The sequence below is a fragment of the Crocodylus porosus genome, unplaced genomic scaffold, assembly GCF_001723895.1.
Source record: "Crocodylus porosus isolate Cpor-Errol unplaced genomic scaffold, CroPor_comp1, whole genome shotgun sequence".
Taxonomy (NCBI): Eukaryota; Metazoa; Chordata; order Crocodylia; family Crocodylidae; genus Crocodylus; species Crocodylus porosus.
The window spans coordinates 11,084,615-11,105,199 of NW_017728916.1; the positions used below are offsets into that span (position 1 = coordinate 11,084,615).

The window sequence follows — 20,585 nt, forward strand, 5'->3', positions numbered from 1 at the left end:
CCGGTTTCGCGGCTCCCGGGGCAGCCCGAGCCCAGCGGCGGGCTGTCGCACGAGGGGGCGCGGGTGGTTGTGGGGGAGAGGCTCGCTGGACGTCAAGCGAGGGGAAAAGCTGCCCTGTTGCGTCTCCCCCGCGGGCCTCAGCCTGTCCGGGGAGACGGTCTGGGTTTCGAAGCTGCCAGAGCCATTTGTTTTCCTGCCGTGGCGCGGAGGCTGTCGGCGGACGAGGAGCTGCAGCGCGGCCACAGCCTCCAGCCATCGCACGCGGCCACGCGCTGGCTGGCAACGGGGGGCGGAAATCAGCCTGCTGCGTCTTAAACCAGGCGCTGGGAGTCCCAGCACGGCTGCTTGAAACTCTTTGCGCCGGGCTTGGTTAACTGTTGGGGCGTGAAAGTCCCAGATCAAGTGTCTCAGCCTTTTGTGGCCTACGAGCACGTGGGGGCATCCGAATCCCAAGGTCTCCGGGCTCGGGCCTGCACCTCGGATGCCTGCCGATGGATTTGGGAGGATCTGAAGTCCGGGGGGAGAGCCTGGCACGGAGGGTGCTCGCCAGCCGTAGCACCATACGCGAGGTGTAAAATGATTTGAGTTCTGCCTGCTGAGTCGATATGGTTTTTGGAACCAGTGACTCAATCCATACGATTTGGACCCAATTTGAATGCAAAATATGTTAACAAATAAATACATCAAGTCCACGTGAAAGCCCCTGGGCCAGCACCTGGTGGATTGAGAGAGTCATTTTGTGCAGAGCTGAGAGCAGATTCTGGCCCCTTTGCACGCTGTTCAAATTCAGAGCAGCTTCGATGTCAGAGGACACGACACCTGTGTGATCCCTCTCATGCGTGTGCTTGGGAAACAGCACCTTGCAATGAAGTTAAAATCCTGCGCTCTCATTTTTTATGCAGAAGCAACTCTCTGTGTTACTTGCTGGCAGGTTCCCCGAGAGCTTTATGCAACCATGCCGGAGCCGGGGCTGCCCCGGGTCGGGGTTCGAGCCCAGAAACAGGGTTGATCCAGCCGGCGGTTGTCGGCGGCAAACTCTCTGCCAGCTTTTTCCTACCCGCCCTTGCAGTCAGGAAACCAGCAGGGGCCAGAGCACGTGCATCTCTTTCTGAAACACCTTCTTAATTAGGTTGCTGTAAAATAAAAGCAAGCAACTTCTTGCTGGCTTTTTTGCTTCCATCGAGGGACTGCTCTTCCTTTAAGCAGACGCCGCCGTTAGGGTGCAGAGTCTAGCAAGGGTAGTAGTGAGAAGGGCATGAGTTTCCCATGTATAGTACCTTTTGTAGCACATTAGTGGGTTTTTCCAGGGAAACCTCCTCGTGAATTTGGTATTGTACTCCAACCAGCAGGCTCTTCTTTTTGCTCCTAATGCAGCAGCCTCCTAACGTGCCTGTCTTTTCTTTTTGGTTGTGCACAGGTATCGCCACCGTGGCCACGAAGCACGCGCACGTCCACCTCTTCCTCGAGCATCCTCCTTCAGATCTCCCTATTACCTGTTTTGAAAGTAGAGCTATTTTTCAGTCCCTCCAGGGCATGTCCAGCATGCTGGTGAAGCAGTGAATTTGCAGGGGAGACGGAGTCTGCGTTGATCATATCTGAGGCTGTACCGGGGAAGCGGCTGTAGCAGAAGCCACTTATCACGTCCTGCTAGCTTAAGAGACAGCACTGCTGACACTGGGTCTGCTAAAAAAAGGGATCAAGCCAGGATGTAGGAACTGAGAAGTCAGAAGGAAAGGCCTATTTAGGAGCTCTTGCTCCTCACAAATTAAGCCACATCATCGCAACCCCCTGCGGGACTTCAGAATATGCCAGAGAGGAACAGGGCTCCTTGCAGAGCTGCACTTCTTCTTCTCCTAAAATAACGTCCACAGTAATGCTCACAGAGAGCATTGCTCGTGACCTTCAGGCCGCAGCCGGTGGGGGAACGTCCTACCATTACTTTAAGCTTCGATTCTTCCCACTCCTGGGAAGCAAAACGCTCAGCTCTGAAAAGCTAATGGGGTTGGGACCGGTGCCATGATGTGCTTTAAAAAAGAGATCCCTCAGAAATCCCGGTTCAGTTCAATTCGTTTTAAACAAATTGGTCGTGTAGATGCCCGGGCCATGATAACCCCTTTGGAGACTGATCTGAGCGGCAGCATCCGGAGCTGCCTCCGGCACCCGCGTGTTTCGCTAGACTACGGAGAAAAGTAGCACGTTTCCAAGCTGCGCATGCCTGGGGCGTGCTCCTGCCGTGCCTGCGTTCCTGCAGCACCGTGTGACGGTGCAGAAAACCCAGGAATCAGAGGGGGGCTTTCACGTGGACTGCTCCAGCCCTTGTTCTCCATCTGCCGAAACGGCCCCGTCAAAGGGGTCTCTTGCATCTTGGTGGGTGCCTACCCATGAGCTCAAGCTCAGCGAAGCCGGGGCAGATTTTTGAAGTCCTTTACACTTTCTCCCCTTAGAGCAGCACCCTGCAAACATCTGCCAAGCTGCCTCCTTCGCATTCCTCCTTAGCTGTGAGACTTACAGAAAATCTTGTCTGGGATTAGGCTGCTGGTGTCCCGAGACCACCTTCTTCCAGGCTGACCTGTTTCTTTGCATGCCCTTCAGCTGTCTCTTGACCTACACTTGCACTGGAAGCGTTTCGGCGCAGGGGCCATGGTGTTTTCTTTGGCCTAAGGGGGGGGTCTTGATGCATTGCTACAGCCGCGTGGCTACACCAAATGAAAGCACCCATTGGGCCAGTTACCTGGCAACTCAACTTGCAGCACTTCTGATGCATGCAACTACCCATCTGAGCCTTTGACCACGCTGGGGGGACTGTGGCGTGCTCGTCCCGTACATGGAAAACAAGAGGCTTTAGACAGGCAACTCTGAGCAACACAGGGAGCTGAGCTCCAGATGGGTCAGGGCAGCAGGCACCCCCCGCCTGCCTTTAGTCTGCAGCTGGCAGGTTCACATAGCTCAGGAACTCAGTTGCCATCGCTTTATCCCTCCTTTGCCCCTGCCCCTTGCTTCTGTGCAATGCATTTTAGGACGATTGTCCTCCAGGTGACTGCGAGTAGGTGGGAGACTGGGTGAGGGGGCGAAGAGGGGAGGGAAGGGACTGCACGGACGGGAGGAGTCATTTAAATCCCGGGACTCCCTTGCAAATACCCCTCCTCTTCCTCCTCCTCTGCCTGCCAGCCACAGAAAGCAGCTGTGCAGTCTTCCCTGCCCAGGGCCGAATCACATCCTATTAAGCAATGCTGGAAACTGGAAAAACAAGTCGAGTTCAATTTAAATTTGGAAGCAAAGCAGAGTTGGAGAGAGAGGCTCATTGCTGGGGTAAAGGACCTGACATCAAACAGCTTAGGCCAGGGATGAATTTGGCTCCTCTGCACCAGGATTTCAACGAAAGGGCCTCAAACACCCTGGATACGAGAACTGCCAGTCTACGCTTGGTGGGAGCACTGCCGGGTTTTTGGTGAAATGGGTTAGCTTCCACGAGAACTTGCAAACCAAGCGAGCCAGGTGATACTGGGATCCATACAGAGGGGAGCTTGTTGCCTTTGGAAAGGCTGGGCACTACACCCAACAGATGGGAAGAGATGGATAGGACCTCCAAAGGCAGGGGTGAAGGACTGCTAGTCCCCTCTTACGTTAACACACGATTGCTCTTATAAAAGCCATTCTTCGAAGGGGGGAAACAAGGCAACTGCAGTTGGCAAGGACTTCTTTCCTTGCACGGTGTGCTTACTGGCCGAGAACCAGCTTTATTCACAGCAAGCCTGCAATCAGACATTCCCCCGAGCAGCCTGCCTAGCCGGCCACTATCGCAAGACCGAGACGCACACGAGCGGGTCGTGCGGGGCTGCTTGTGCTACGTATGCGCAGGTAGCGACAGCCGAAAGACGGGCCCTGCGGGAACAACGCCTCTGTTGGCTCTCAGGTGGGAAAGGGAGCTTTGACATTTCATGGACCTGACCTTCAAAGTCCCCGTTTTAAAAAGTCATAACATCAGGGGAAGTGCCATTACTTCTCCATCCCATTCAGAAGCGTTAAACAGACATTTGAAATGCCATAGTGAGCGGTTTGAGCTTTTATGAAATATCTGGCAATTCACATTAGCCCCACTTCGCATTCATTCCTCCCACTCCCTTCCTGTCACTCTGTATAGGCATTTTTGAGATAAAAAAGCTTTTGCAATTGTTCAGATCATTTCAACTATCGCTGAACACTACAAAACCAAGATTCTCAACGGGAGGATCTGGTTTCCAATACTGTGCGCTTCCTCTTAAAGGTTATATTTTGTTTTAAATAGCTCAGCCATCTGCCCTGCAGTGGTTCATGGGAGTGCAATAAATTAAAGAAGCCAAAATGAAATCTCTCAAATAGGATGTTAACACTTCTCTTTCTTTTGCTTTTTGCAAACGTGGTAGATTTGAAACAGAAATGGGTCTTGAAAAAAAAATACAAACGGCATGTGGTTTACTCCACCAATAACGGCACCCAATTTTATTAGTGGAAAAATCAAACCCAGTGTTCTTCCATCCAGCACCTTGGAGATTGGGCTACACCATTTTTGCTGAGGTTTTTTGAAGCCAATGGAGAGCTTGCTCGACCCACAATTCGTTTCAGCTATTCATTACACAAGGAACCAGGTATGCACTATTTGAATAGGTTTAGATGGGTCTGTCGACATGCTGAATTTGCACACTGGGGCCAACTTCCCTCCCCCTTAATGTCCGGGATGGGGGATTCAAGACAACCCCCTAATACTTAGATTCTAGACCTAGAAAACTGTTAAATTTGGAAGTTTCCCATATATAAAATCTAATTATGGGGAGGGGGGCACGTCTCATACACAGGGTCATCTTGTGTTCAAGTAAATATGGTATTTATAAACAGGCAGCAGAATTACTGCTGTTTGATGGATGTAGCAAGCTAGAGGTTGCCATACTCTTCCTGTGTGCTCAATTCTGCTTGATAAAGGTGGTTTAAGTGGAGCATTGAATATCTCTGTAAAACCAATCCAATGCCTACTGAAGACCACAGGAGGCCTCCTGGTATCTACCTCCTGTGCTTCTAAGCCCTGTGCATGTTCCTGCAAAAGTGGCTTAAGAACAAGCAAAAAGACAGACTGGGCAAAAGCATTAATCAGAACAACATACCAAAGTTTATTGATTACTCCAAACAAAAATTTCCGTAATGAAAAAAGGGCAAGTTGCATTCAGAAAAGGTAACATTCACATTCATTTTCTGTTATATAAAGCAACGTAAATGTATAAAATTGCATTTAAGTGAAAAAATGTAAGGTTGCAGTCCCAGGGTTGGTTGGGTTGTTTTTTTTTTGCCAGAAGCTGAAAAACGTTTCTTCTCGTCACCTGTGTATAATTTACATCCTTTTTATATACTACGTGTTGTTTAAAAAAATTCCATAGCCGAGACGTGGGATGGATGTTGCAATATAGTCGTTATATTTTCCACCAGGAAGTGGGTATGCAAATTTTCCTCTTATTTTTTTTAATGTCATTTTGGATCATTTATAATAACATCCTCGTACAATGAAGATTAGTTTGCAAAACAGAAGTGACTGTATCAGATTTGCCACTATTACTTGAAACAAGTACAGAGGGGTTAATTACTCCTCTTACCTTTCAGCATCACCAATCAGTGATTTAATTGCCAAAATGAACTATTATTAGACACACTAACCAGTTTCCTTCAGGTTCTTCTACCTGGGAACATGTACTGACCTTTTTGCTCGTTAGTGAAAAGTACCATAACAATACAGCTTGGAGTACTTTACATGAACAGCAATCAAAGCATTAATGTGCCCCTATCCAGTTATTGCCATTCTCCATCTTGCCCTGCTAGCTACCATCTGGCAGCACTGGAGAGCCAACTCTTTAATTCCAGATCTGGCCCTCCTATTTCCTCTTACACCACCTTGCGCCTGGAGCACAAGGATTTGACCGTTGCTATTTTGCAAAATCTGCACTTGGTGTAAGTCAGCGCGGTTCTGTTGATAACATTAAGTTAGCTGAGGTCAGCCCAGGAAAACCTGCTTTTTGAACAGTTTAATGACAATCTATGTTTATGCATCTCAGACCTGTCCTGGGTTTGGGTATATGGCTATAATGAACTGTTTATACTGATACTGAGAAATGAGAGGCTTATTCTTCTAAAATGCAAGCTGAATACTGCCTATGTGAGTGCCACCCTTTACCAGGATGGACCCCCACAACACTATAGCCCCTCCAGCCTTCCCCCCAACACCTCTACAGTATAAAATCTGAGCTTCTTCCTGCTGCTCCCACTAAAGTCAAAGGCAAAACCCTGAGTTGCATGGGTGCAGAATGGGACCCTCCACACAGGATATGACATGAAGCAAACCGCGAAGGTGGGTATCGGGGCCAGACGTGAGGACCTCCAGCGTGGAATGGTTTCGAATTGCTGGAATGATGCGTGTCACTGTCCCTATTTTAAAAGGTTATGTAAACGGAGAAACAGAACTGTGCATTTAAGCAGAGAGGCTGGAGTTGCCCTCTAGACCCCATCTTCAGCAGACTAGTGGGATAGGTTGGCAGGCATGAGGCTACTCATAAATGTCAACCATGTTGAGCAAGATCGGACAGCTGAGTTCCAGTGCCTTGAGAAGAGCCAAAGGACACTGGCTTTTCTCCAAGGGAAATGCAATCCTTGTCTTGATGCAGCGAGGACCAGAGCCACTGACGCGTGACAGGTAACAAAACAGCCCCACAGCCCTCCCAGTCTTTGCAAGATTGGCGAGGCTGCCCCATATCCCAATCCCTTAGTGCTGTCCGCATCTCATGCAGGTTGCAGAGATCTCTTGCATGCAGTTCCTATTCCCTTCCCTCCGCCGCTCCATATTCAGCAATTTAAGGCTTTGTGCGACAGCTTACATGTGCATCACGATTTGTTTGCAATGAGTGCGCGACAGTGGATCCCAATCTAGTTTAGTCCACACCAGCCATCAAGGCTTCCCAGGCAGCCAGACAGAATCCAAGGGACTGAAATGACGTTCAGCATTTAGGATTAAAATTATCAGGCATAAATCTCACTCCCCCTGGTTTCTCCCAAGTGTCTGCCATTTTGTTCCAGCTTTAGAGCTTCTAAACTTGCAGAAGAGAGGTATGCAAGACATGGGGATAGTTTTCCCCAACACTGTTTGCCATTATTTGCTAAAATGTCACGGCGATGGGAAGTTCGCTGTAAAATGGAGACTGAAAGCAGTATTTCTGAGGGTGTCAAACTGCAATCACGGTGTGATACAAGAGTTTCTACTGCTTTGGAAAAGGGGGCTCATCTTTTCTATACATGGAATTAATTGTGGCCAGGGGCACAGTGGCAGAGCAGTGAAGGCATCTTGTTACGGCCCTGGAGGCATGAGTGGAAGCCCTACTCCAGGCTCATGCCAAAGCTGGCCTGGGTGTAAGTGGGTACCTGGTCATTCAGGTTGGGAAGTCAAAGTTAACCAGACATAATGCTGGCCCCCTTACTCTTGTGTGCTGTTAGCTAAGACTTTAGTGTGCTTTAACTACAATAGCCTAACAGGTTGTTAGGCTCAGACGGACCTTCATCCAATTAACTATGCATCCAATTCTTCCACCCAATTGTACCATGTTATTAAATGCATTTCTTTTCTTTTAGAAGTGATTTAGGAGGCTGGCGTGGGACACGAACGAGAAGTTAATGATGTACAGAAATGATTACATCCCCATTGTGTTGTATGGGTCAGAGACTTCGGTTTTAACAAAGATAGATGTCAGCTGGTTGCAAACTGCAACACTGAGTTTTAAAGGCAACCACTGGGAAGCTAGGAAGAGATTGAGCAAGAGATAACTGTAGCAGCTGTAGGATGTGAGCTGAAAGATGCAGGTATAGAAAGAGGAAGATGAACTGAACATGCAGAAAGGATGCATGAAATTGTGGAATGAGACAGGGTAGCAATGAGACAGGGTACAGAAGGCAAGCACCCAGAGGGGAGATCACATAACGTATGAGAAGAGGAGGTATGGAAGGACTCAGCTGCAAGAGGTGGGTCCTGGAGGAAACTATAATGGAAACCTGAAAAAAAGATGGATGGAGTCAGCAGCCTGCCAAACCACCCACTCCACAACTGATCACAACGCCGACAGCACGTTCTCATGCTTTACGGTCTGTGTGGGCCCTTCCAGACACAGGCACACCTGGATCAGACACAGTGAAGGGGAAGTCAGCCGGGGAAGATTAGTGGTAAAAATTCAACAAGCAATTGCGCTTCTTGTGAGATGCAATACACATGCGCCAAGGACTTTTTGCAACAAAAGGTACCGCTTTTCCTGCGTCCCAACCACCATGGAGCTGAGTGTCCACCATTGCACCCTCATGCTCTGCATGTACAGTATTTTGAACCGAAATCACCACTCCCCGCAACTTGCTCAAGGCAGATTTAAGAAGAACCCCTTAGTTTTTGAATGTGGTAACATGTAGCCGCCTACAACTAGATGTATTGATTCCTGTATTTTTAAATTGGCCTGGTCTTTTTGTCAGTGCAAATAGCTGAGGATGCTGTTATTAACAGGCACAAACACCCTCATCAGGACATCCAAGCACCTCACTATGGCTGGCAACTAGGTCCTTAAAAAGTGTTTAAACAACTGCACCAGCATTCATGCGAACACATTAAGGAGACCCAGCTGGGGATGAGTATTTGGCACAACATGACTTTTGACTATGATTTTTTTTCTCTGACCAGAGAGGCACTCTCAAACAGAAGGATGCTGTTTATTTCCAGGACATAAAAGGGGAAAATGCTCATTATTTTTCCTTTAACCCCTTTCAAAAACAAAAAACCCCCCCAAAAAAACAATTGTAACATGGAAAAAAAAAATTCTCACCACATAAGAACTCTTCAAATATTTCATTAGCTCCTTGGATTTCTGGATAAAAACACTTAACTTTTTAAAAGGAACGTGGAACAACTAGTCTACCCCTGAGGTCACTGAATGTTTCACACCAGCAGTAACTAAGTCTTCCGTGTTTCATGTCGTCCTGCCGTGTTCATTAGAAAGCTCAGTGCTTCTAAGGATCACATCCTGTCTCCAGATGCTGGTACGCAGCCCCCCCATCACAAGGCAATGGGGGTTGTTAGGGAGGACAGCATGTAGCTCCCAGGCAGAGTCCAATCCAACTTCTAGACAAGGCAACAGGAACTTTCTTCCATTCCCTTCCACGGAGTTGGACCAGCCCTTAATTAAGTTTCGAAGGCTGCGTACTTCTTTGGTCAGGCAAAAGGATAAGACTTTAGCAGCGGTTCACTGCTGTTGGAACAAATCGCTGTGGCTGTAACAGATAAGTCTCCATCCAGATGCAGGGTGGGGGGGGGGAATGCCGCGTCCACCTCTCTCTGTCTCTCTCAAGTTTGGGTTATTCAACTCGCCTGCAATATGACTTGCCATTCAGACAGGCTTTTTGTTTCCCGTGCTTTTTCTGATTTCTAGATCTGGGGGAGGAAATAGCCAAAAGAAATGGGTTCTGTGGCCTTGGCTACTGCTGTGTCAGCATGGCTGCTTACAGCATGTGTGTCATCTTAGGGAGCATCGTTAGTTCACAGACGCATGGCTTGTCCTACAGCACGCCCGTGTGCTGGGTTTAGTATTGCTGCATTTGCAGTATCCTGAGAGGACCTCTTTCTGTCAAATTAATAACCTCTTCTGGTTTCCATTTAAAGATGCAACCATTCTCCATATGTTTGTAGGACAGTAACATAGGTGGATCAAAGGGAGCATTCTGTGAAACAAAAAGGAAAAAGGCACATTTACTTTAACCGTTACACTTCCAAAAGCAAAAGGGCTCTTTTTGTTATTTTAGGAGAATCATGTATTAGGATTTGCTACGAGAATAAAAGGAATGATTAGACCACGATAAAAATGCCAAATTGTATTTTATAACAAGGAGTATGACGAATGAATCTGCATGGCTTTCAGCTCAGCGATATCATGCACCAGGCTGTTTTGAGAAGTGATAACATCTTATTTGATTATGGGCAAGAGAAACGGTACAAAGTCTCACAATTAGCAGACACCACAAGAAGGCAAGAAGAAATTAGGCCAGTTTTCTGCCTGCATTTGTTACTGCTGTCTTATGCAGTCCTGCGTGCGTGGCGGTTCCAGGTGAAGGAGGTCAGTATGGGGCAAAAAACCTTGCTTGCCAATGTATATACAACCTGGGAAATGGAAAATTTGGGAAACCATATGTCATTCTTTCCAGATGGGGGAAAAAAAAAATCACCATGGAGCTGTTGCTGCCTGAGATCACTGCATTATGGGACCCTTCTGCAGACAGATCTGAGTGACTAGGTAGCTGAATCAGAGTCTCCTGGGATCTGAATCTGTGGTTTCAAGGACCTGTGAGATTATTAATGCTATGCTTAGTGCAAACCCTGAGGCAAACAGGATGCTGAGGCCACCAAGCCACTGCTGAAGAGATGGGCATCTACTAGTGGGGCAGCAAAACCCCAACTTGATGCACGCTATCCCTGCTTCTGTGCACCTGTGCTGAACCCGGGGGGGGGTGGGGGAGGTGGAAAGCGTATTTTTCAAGTATTCATGGAAGAATTTCACGGGGAATTTCTGGAGCAGAAACGGACCCTTTTTCTCAAGGGAGGCACAAGAGCACAGCAGTTTTCTGGACCAGCTGGCAACAAGGCTCAATAAGCTCCTGGGCCCAGAGCTGATGCAGGGAAATCCTGCCTAGACAAGGTGAGTCTTGGTTGCACTAAAGGACAAAAAAACAAAAAAAGGCTGCAACAGAGCAAAATAAATCATTCTGTTAGAAAACAACAGCGTACAGCACCATCTAATGTTTAGCAGGCTGTAAAACAATCGGGGAGTGAAATGGCACGTGATGTGCTTATGTGAAGTGATGCTCAGGCCTTGGTTGGATTAGGGCATTGTCTAAAACCCTCAGCTTCCAGCAGGCCGATGGACCTACAGAGAAGCATCCTCTGTTCATGAGGAGGAACCTCCCATGTTGAAACACAGGTCCTAGCTGATGCTGAAAACTGCAGTCCTTGCTTTGCTGCAAAATTCAGTGCAAAGGAACTGTGGGATCCATATGTGGGATCAATACGTGAGACTACGTAAACCCAGAGATGCACGCTGGTGGGGTGGGGACGACTGGGCTTTCTATCTGGCACTAACCTGGCTAAATGCCTTCCCTCCTTAGCAAATTCAGGCATTCAAGACATGAAATGCTGAGAACAAGGCTGCAGTTCCACGTGCCCAGCACTGCAGAGCCAGGTAATATTTTGCCCAAAAGGTTGAGGTGTGCATTCAATTTGGCATTTTTATCTCCTTCTAAGAACTACAATGTTTTGGCTGGTTAATGAGTGTGTTTTAGAAAATCAAACGTGGTCTAAGATATTGTGTGTGCACATATATGCACACACAGACACGGACAAATGTACCATGCATTATATGGATAATACATATACCGCATGTTTAGTTTCAGTTTGAGTCGCATGAATTGGCACTTATTTAATTCTGACAGAAGAGCATGCATTAATAACCCCCCCAGAAATAAAAAAAACCCCTTCATTACCACCTTGATGCAATCCTGGTATACTTTTAATAATTGGGATCTGAGCACTTCAATACAAAGACAGTAGTTTTAGCCTTTTACGATCACTGCCGGCATGATACCCTGATAATATTTTCAGTCTCAGCTTAATATTTCCCCCAAAATAAACGTGTATTAATAAGTGCCACCTCTACTGTATAGTCCCATTTTGCTATAGCTGAATGTTTTCGCTTTCTGGAATCCCCCCAGCTCAGAGGTCCTGATAAAGGTCTTATAACGTCTCCCAAATTAAAATGTATGCCAAGCATTGCATCTTTATACTTTGCAGACAGGTGCCCCACACCAGCTGTTAAGAAGATGATAAGAACCATATTTTAATTGATTGGCGGGGAGGGGAGTTTGGTTAATCTGAACCTTTAAAGCCACCCTAAGGCCAGGGTACCTGTTACAATACATTAGACTCATCTGAGAACGTTCTTAAAAGAAGAGGTCTGACAGAAGGTCGGGGCGACAATGAATCAGATGCCTTCCTACTGTTCTGTAATAGTGAGGCAAAAATACTTAAAGAAGGTGAGAAACTAAGATCCTCAGTGGTGTAATAATAAACTACTTATATCATTCTTTTAAGGTAACTTCCCGCATGAAAAGACACGTTATAAATGCCAGGATTGAGCTGACCATTTTTTTTTTTTTCTGGAGGAGCACCACTAGTTTCAGGCAGTGTCAATACATCAAATTAGGGGTTCTCAGCAACTCTGAAATTCATCCCACTTGTTCAAGAGGCCCATTTTAGGCACCCAAATTTGACGAGAGGAAGAATCCACCATCCCCTGCTCCTGTAGACACTGAGAAATGCTGAAAGCACGTGGCCAGCACAGCTAGGTGACAGTGGGACCACTAGGGTTTGCATAAAATGTTCATGCTGGAGTTTCAGGAGTAAACCATACCGTTCCCAAGGCGAGCAGTTGCAATTGAGAAGTGTAATCAGTGCAATGATTTCTGACAGTGATTTCTGCTGTAGAGATAAATAGCAAATGTTCTTTAATGTGATATTACCCTATTTTGTTTTATTAGGGAGTAAAGTGTATGCAAGAAGCCACTGCTAACCTCTGGGTTTAACAAGTTTGAGATGCATTATTTGCTACAAAAATCAAATGAAGTTGCTTGTTGTTTCCACGGGTCAGAGAAATCTTTACTTAATGCACTAACTAACAGACCAGAAGAGGGGAAGACTGGGCTATCTAAAGAAACTCAGATTTTTACCAAGGGTGCAAGTTTTTGGAGCTACATTGATTTCCACAGAGCTACACAACTTACCGTATGTTAGCTTAGAGTCTGGTCTAACAGGCAGATTGCAGTTCCCCGAGGTTGGATCTCGTCTTAGCACCAGTATGCGGCTGGATATTTAAATAATGGCAAGCCCTTCAGGTCACTACTAAAACGGAACTAGCTGGACTTAATTTGATTTGTGGCGTGTATGGGATAATTTGGATAAGGATGATGCTGCCTCAGGCAAGGGGTTGGAATAGATGACCTCTTGAGGTCCCTTCCAGCCCTACTTCTCTCTGATTCTCTAGTTAAATGTTTGACCAGCAGAGCTGCAAAACCAAAACAGATGAAGGGGGTGACAAAATACACTTAAATAAAAAAAAAAATTGTTAAAAAAAGTAAAGCATTTGCTGCATCAGCAGATCAAAATATACAAATGATCAGCCATTATGCCTTAGGAAAAGGAAATGAAAGCAGGAGAGGCAACACGTACAATTAAGAAAGGGAATCACCTTATTCACTCCAAGAAAAGGTGTGATTGCTGGAAGTTTGAGAGAGCATGAAGATAGTGGATGTTCCTGAGGAAGGAAGGCGTTTCGTTACCTAGTTCACAACAGCACAAAAAAGATAGGAAATTGCAGGAGAACAGAGAGAAATGCAGAAACCAAGGAAAATACGAACACACTTTGCATTGCAAAAATATTTCCACACAGAGACATAAAGCTCAAGCAGGCAGAGAGGAGCTAAAGAGAAATGCTATACAAGAGCAATATTTTAGAAGAGAAACCAGAACTTACAGAAGGCCAGAGCCTCGAGACATAGCACAGAAAAAATGTGCCTAGGCCAGCGGTCTGTCCTCCTTCCCCCACCCACCCCTCCGGCCCTCCTGCCTTCTCAACTGCCTGCACAGACACCTGAGAGAGCAGAGGCCAGGCAGTATCATGGTGTAGAAAATGTTCTGGAAATCCTAGTTCTCTAGACTAGCAATGGAGTCTGCTGCTACTGGGGGAAACTTCACCACATTTTTTTCCTGCTGTAGCTCATACCCAGAGGACAAAATAAATGCTGATTTTGGTGACAAAAAAAATGGGGGTCAGTTCTCTCCCCCCCTCCCAGCAGCAGCAAACTTCAGTGCTGCTCTATAAAACCGATGGCCAAAATGCCTTTTACTGTATGGCAATTGCTGCCTGCACTGGCTTTTTCCTGGAGTTGGGAAGTGCTGCCAAAGCAAGGTAGGCAGCAACAGCTCTGGGGGTGAAGCCTTCCCTGCCCACCATGGCATCTTCCTGGTGCTGCTCCCAAGGTGGCACATCCAGGGTGTGTGCAACGCTCACCCACCTCACATGACGATACTGCTACAGCCAGTTCTTGTCAGCTCCAGGGGGTCTGGATTTCAACCGTACTTTCTCAAAAGGAGACACAGCAACCAGCAGTGCTGGCCCTGAAGACGTTTCTCACATACTGGAAGTGTGAGCACCTAAATGCATGGCTCAGTTTTGACTCTTCCAGGGAGGTAAGGGCATCCCTCTCTGAATGGGAACTGGGGCCCTGACGCCCTTCAGTTCCTTTGAAAAAGAAATCCAGCCTTTGTTTTCAACTGGAATGAGTTGAGCCCTTTAAGAAAAAGGCTATTTCCTTAGTGTCTGGTTGGGGATACAGACCTATGGCTTCCAGCATCCAGTTCTGACCTGCTGACCTAGGATTATAAAATGGCAATTCGAAAAGAGACATTTTATGTTCAGCGTATGCATACAGCACACTGTAGCTCAGCTGAAAAACCACATCAATGGTTTTCTTTTTTATTTCTCTAAAAGCATCCCTAGCAGCCAAAGCCACAGGCAGGAAAGGTCGTCTGCTCAGCAGTCCGAGGCAAGATAGGCCAGTTCCCAGGTGAACGGCCAATTTGTAATCCAGTCTTTACAACTACTTGATAATTTCTTTCCTGTACCTGCTTCACACCAGCAGTCTGGATCCTGATGGATCTGAGAACTTTAATGAGAATCACCAAACTTGTGTGCTGGAAGTTAAGTGTCTTCCCCAACTAGGGGAGCAGCAAGGGTCATATGCCATCGATATGGTGATCCATGACAGCACTCCCAATGACTTTAATGAGGGGAAGTTTGCACCAACCAAAGACTGGTTAAGGCCATGCCTTTCACACCCATCAAATGGGTGAGCATCTTAATGACAGACTTTTGGGGCAAGGTGGAAAGCCAGAACATATCAACCCCATCCACTCGGAAAATAAATCTTGGGTGTCAAACTGCTGATCTATCAGATGCTGGTGTCTAAATTCACAGAAAGGCCCAAATCCTGCTGCTGCTGAAGCCAGCAATGGTTTTGCAACGGACTCCAAAGTGAATTTGGTAGAGAGATAACTTTTTTTTTTAAATAACTGGAATTGTCATGTTACATTTCTCCTTTCCCAGCCTTGAGGATATCAAACACTACTTCACCCCCATTGCCAGACCTTTCTTTCCTGCTCAACTGGTGAGCCTGAATCTCGAAAAACCATTAAGCTATTTTTTTGATCATCAAAAACAAAAATGGACCAGGAAAGAAAAATATCAAACTTGGCAACTCTGAATAATCCTGCCACACTCGATAAAATTTAGGAAACTTCCAAAGGGAGGTTCTTCTTTTTAAAAGAAGAAAAGCCAAAAGTGGTAGAGGGTTAGAAACTGTCTGATAGACAGCGATTCAAGAAGTGTTCATGGCCTATAAAGCTAAAACAGGAATGAATAAATGGTTTGACCAATTTCATTTTTACACGTATGTTTATATTACTCTACTGCAGTGGTTCTCAACCCGGGGGCCATATTCAACCCAATCAGCACACTGCTGCAGCCCCTGTGACATCCTGTTAAATGGATACATCGGAAGTAAGTTGTGTGGGTGCAGCCCATTGAGCCCAATTGCAAATAGGTTAAGAACCACTGCTCTACTGGTATTCTGTCAAAGTCATCCATCAAAAGGCTTTGGAGAAATATCTTGAGGTCTGAGGTTCTCCTTAATTTCCAGTTAAATATCCATTTTTGGCCAAAATACAGAAGATGGAAAGTACAAGTTGTTCCAGGTGAAGAAAGTGCCCGAGGCTTACAGTAGAACCAAAACAGTTTGCTATAGCACAATGAGAAAAGTCATCCCCCTCTTAAATTTACTAAGTAATTTAACTTTTTCATTGAATGTAAATTCCTAGTTAACTTAGTGTCACTGAAGGCATGAATGATTATTAGCAAACCTATGCTACACCCTGTCGGTCAGGTATTACCTAGGAAAATAGAAAGCAACACTCAGAATGAGAATCAGTGGTGGCTGCCCACTCCTAAGCCTGCTGCAAACTTGATGTTGAATGTAAAGCATTAATATACCCTCTGAAAAGCAATATACCAGAGGAGGGAGGAGCATGGCAAGTCAGGCTGCAGGACGGCAGTGGGGAGTTAGCAGTGCTAGTAACCAAGGAGGAGAACGGGGGAGGCTCAGATGGGATGATGCCAAGACGGTTGTAACAACCTGCCAGGGAATGCAAGTCTGTACTTCACATGATCATATGCCACCTTGCATGCACGTTGTAACCCTAGGTGTACTGGCACTGAGGATGGGAGGCAAGGAAGGCAAAGGTGGATGGGCATCTAACGTAAGCGCACGCTTATAGGGGACAATTGCCATGTTGCACACCTCCTCCCGCACTTCTTCCCTATTCTGTCACAGCGAGGCTTCAGGAGGACGGCCGGTCCCTCTAAAGGAAAAGCCAGTGTTTTCCCTGAAGAGGCAGTGGGTACATACGAAGAGGAAGGCTAGCTTGAGGGTGCTAGCTTGGGTCTATACTGGATTCCTATGCTGTTGTGCTACAGGCTTCCTTCATGAACCTTGCTAAATCATTTAACCCCTGCCCCTTGGGGTACAATGTGGGGAACAGTATCACTTCCTCTCTGGTGATGATCATCATGTTAATGACTGTGAGTTGTTCAGCGACTGTGGTGATGGGGGGCTCTAGGAGAAGTCTATTCTCACCGACTCTGAGCTAGCTGTCAAGGCCACGGGCAGCCTGACAAACGGAGAGCGAGAATTTAATTGACTCGCCCACAACATATCTGCCTCAACTCTATTGAAGGGAACAAGGAAGGCGACAGAAAAACACTGATGATCTCACCCATCAAAATAAAAAGCCAGGCTCAGATCCAAGATCTCACCTCAAGTGACTTTGCAAATAAAACGTCTCTGGGCAAAAGTCTGCAAGTTTTGACAGTCAATTAGACTGGCAGTGAAGCTGGACTAGTGACACCGAAAGCAAAATTCAGTCCAATCTGATCTGGACTATAGGGGATTTTGACTTTCTATAAGAGAAAGGTTTTGTGCTCCACAGAACGTCAAAGTCTGAATGAAAAAGCCCTGTATTGAATCTGCTGCTTAATGCAGATCTGAACACAACTTTTAGCTACCTTGTTTAGTACATGAAGTGACAACATGCTGAGACTCTCAGAAACTTATACCTGGATATGGAAAGTGCACTTCCACCCTGCGCTTTGTAAGCGTGGAAGAAACTCTGCAAGAAAGGAGAGTACATGGTGCATAAGCAGTCCTTACCTGGGCTTTCCTTCTTACATTTTTAAAAACTATTAGAAGAATCTCTGGGAAAAGGCTGATGAAGATCAGGAGGATTATTGCCAGCCAGGCTGATAAAGAAGTCACCATATGTGCAAATACAAAATACATTCTTTGCTGCTTCAGGAAAGGCCTAGAAGAAAAAATAAGAGACAAGTACTTTCAGATATTGCACGTGGCTATGGCAGTTTTCCCCTTGGGCAGGTTTCCCAGGAAGGTTCAGACCAGAGGTTTTACAGGACGATATTTCAAATGTGGGTGTATCTACAGCCCCCTTAACACACAGGAGTGCACACATCCTGACTGCCACGCATGTGCCCCCGGCTTCTGCTTTCATGTTGCTCCCTCTTCTGCTTCTCCGTTGGCTGCCTGCAAGCTCCTGTGACTCCTCTGACAGCAATTAGCAGCTTCATCCTAGCAAAGGTTTCATACCTGCTTCTCTGGTCTCATTGGCAGCTCAGCCCCTGCCTGGCACAGTTGCTCCCTGCTCCTTCTGGAGTTTATCTATCTGTGCTTTCCCAGGTCTCCTCTTCTCTCTGTCACGACAGCTCCAGTGATTCTTCTTATGCTTTGCTTCCCTCGGCTTATGGGCCTCTCCCCCAGCTAACATAAAGGTTAACTTTCCTCGCTTCAACCAGCTCTCTCAGTTGATGGCTCCTTCTCTCCTGTCTCAAAAGGTGGCTGCTGGCCATCCCAGCACAAACTCCTGCCCAACTTCCCTCTGCATCTCCCTGAGCAGGGGGCTGGACTACATGACCTTATGATATCCCTTCCAGCCTTCCTTTCCTATCATCGCTTGATCGCATCATTGCCGAATCATTTTGCTGGGAATGAAATTATTTTATCTGGAACTTGAACTCAGCTAAAGGCTTTTCTGAGATGTCTCTGGATGATGGAAATCCGGTCACAGGCATCTTTCTGCCTCCCGCAATGACAGCTGGGAACTGACAGATGCTTGCAAAAGACGGCTGCTAAATAAACGGTGACAAGAATTCTAATGCAGTCGTTGTTTAACATTAGCTCCAAATATTTAACTGCGTACAGTAAACACACTGGGGGAAAATTCAGGCATTTGAATGCAAGGAGATAGCTGGTGAGGTTACAGACCAAATTCGATTGAACTTCTTATAGTCCAGACCAAACAAAGCTCACGGCTCTCCATAAAATGACTCGCGTCATCTCCATTTATTTATTGGCAGGCTCCAGGACCAAACCTAGGGCTTAGGATGCCTTCTCCTTGCCACTTAGAGGAATGAATCTGCAGTATGTCAAACACAAAGCTGACAGCCAATAAAGTGTCCTGAATGAAGGCTTGTTAGCTTTTTTAAGACATGCTAGCTGAAATCCTGTCTCCATTGCTATCCATAGGAGCGCTCTCATTTCTGTACGGCCAGAATTTCATGTTCTCTTCCACTGGCTTCATCCCTTTGGGCATCATATGCTACCAACTCCTGCTCCAGCTCCCGCTCTTGCTTTCCTCAGGGTGCACTCTACCTCCACTGTATTTTCTCTATCTCTCACCTTCCACCCATACAGAATCAGAAATATTTACCGGGACACCTGACCATTAAGAAAATGGCTTTAAGATGCCACCAGGGAAGAAGCTAAACCACACTGCTGTTGTACTCCTGCCCTGGTGATGTCTGCTCAACGGGCTGCATCTTTTGTAGACTTTAGCTAGTGGGTATTTGATTGTTTTGAACCTACTCTCCCCCATTCTCCTCTGGCTCCCAGAGGCGAAAAATCATCATCCTCTGTCATCTTCCCACTCTGCGGCAGCTGGAGGATAGGAGAGTCTGTCTGAAGACTTATGAAAAACTAGGCTGGAAGACCTGTTCACACTTGGAAGGTTCCCTTGCAGCCATGTGGCCTAGAAACTTGTTGCTCTTTCAATGAAAACTTATTTTCTGGGAAGGGTGACAGTATTAGTCATGGACAGCCCGCAGCTTGCTATAAGCAAGTGCATTTTTCAAGCTGCAGTGAAAAAGTTCCCAGGCTTCATCTTAAATGGATAATGCATCATTGAATTCCCCTCGCACCTGGGATGTCCCTGGAGGGTAGAAATTATTGCTATGGAAGCAAAGATTATGGCAGCTGCGCACTTGGAAACACTTTATAAAGAGCTTCATTAGTGGAAATATAGATTTCAATCTCTGTCTGATGCCTTGTGTGGTTTTTTCTGTGCTTCTGTGTTAATATTAACTAGTATTTAATAGTAAAACACATTTATTCGAAAAATCAATCATCTTTCCCCCCCTCCTGCATACTATCTCTGAATGCCTGAAGGAATCAAACTCTGCGGGAGCATTATACACATACAAACACTGCGTGTTCTCCTAAAATATGCACATATATACATATATAGTCATATATCTAAATCAAAACCAAAAAAAGATACTTGCCAAATGACTCCTCCCCAAAAGAACGAGAAAAACACATAGAAGGCCAAGGAGCCCCAGATCACAAAGTGGTTCATCCAAGTCCAGAATCGAGTATCTAGTGCTAACTGCACACACAAAACAATAGTTAAACATAAATCCATAGTTAACGGTTGCAACGCACACATTGCAGTGCCATGTACGTGATCGACTTGACTTCATCACAGCTGTTCTCATTTCATTTAGGTGTTCAAATGTACTATTCGACCATCTGTTAGCACAGGTCCAGCAATGAAAAGAAACCATGTAGACACCAGTACATGCCAACAAGAGACCTTCCCCAAGAGGTTTTAATTTCCTTTTTCATGATGCTGGCTTGTAAAGTCTTTGGGACCGACTCTGGGAATAAAAAGTGCAATGTTCTTGTGAAGCATTAATGCAAGGGCAGCAGCAAGCTCAAAACACTGAGCATTAGCCTATTCTAATGCGCATTAAAGCATCACTAAAAAAGTACTGTTTAGTTAATACACATTAAAATAGGCTAACGTGAATTAAGCGTCGCTTTAAAACCATGCTCTTTAGTTAATGCACATTAGGACAGGCTAATGAGCATTTTCCTAGTACCTCACAATAGAGGTACTAGATTTAATGTGCATTAAGTAAAGCACGTTAATGCACATGTGGACGCACCCTCTATTATCTATATTAACCAACCAAATTCCCTGCTTTGTCTTCCCTGCTCTTTAGCCCTGACACATTGCAAGGTTTTTCATAGGGTGCTCT

The 20,585-nt window shown here is 46.1% G+C and overlaps 1 protein-coding gene across 6 annotated transcripts in view; it reads right to left on the bottom strand.

Moving 5' to 3' along the window:
* Positions 1-5,117: 5,117 nt before the first annotated feature.
* ATP11C (ATPase phospholipid transporting 11C) overlaps positions 5,118-20,585 on the bottom strand; it is a 72,038-nt gene continuing 56,570 nt past the window's right edge. For 2 of the 6 annotated variants that reach the window (XM_019536441.1, XM_019536443.1), the window contains exons 27-30: positions 19,827-19,930; positions 17,407-17,557; positions 13,332-13,397; positions 5,118-9,759 (exon numbers count right to left, since the gene is read on the bottom strand). In XM_019536441.1, the coding sequence (XP_019391986.1) occupies positions 9,622-9,759; positions 13,332-13,397; positions 17,407-17,557; positions 19,827-19,930 (459 nt within the window). In that variant the 3' untranslated portion in view covers positions 5,118-9,621. Of the gene's footprint in view, positions 9,760-11,992; positions 12,089-13,010; positions 13,140-13,331; positions 13,423-17,406; positions 17,558-19,826; positions 19,931-20,585 lie in introns of those variants that run through there. The other 4 variants (XM_019536446.1, XM_019536445.1, XM_019536444.1 and 1 more) reach the window with 4 other exon arrangements.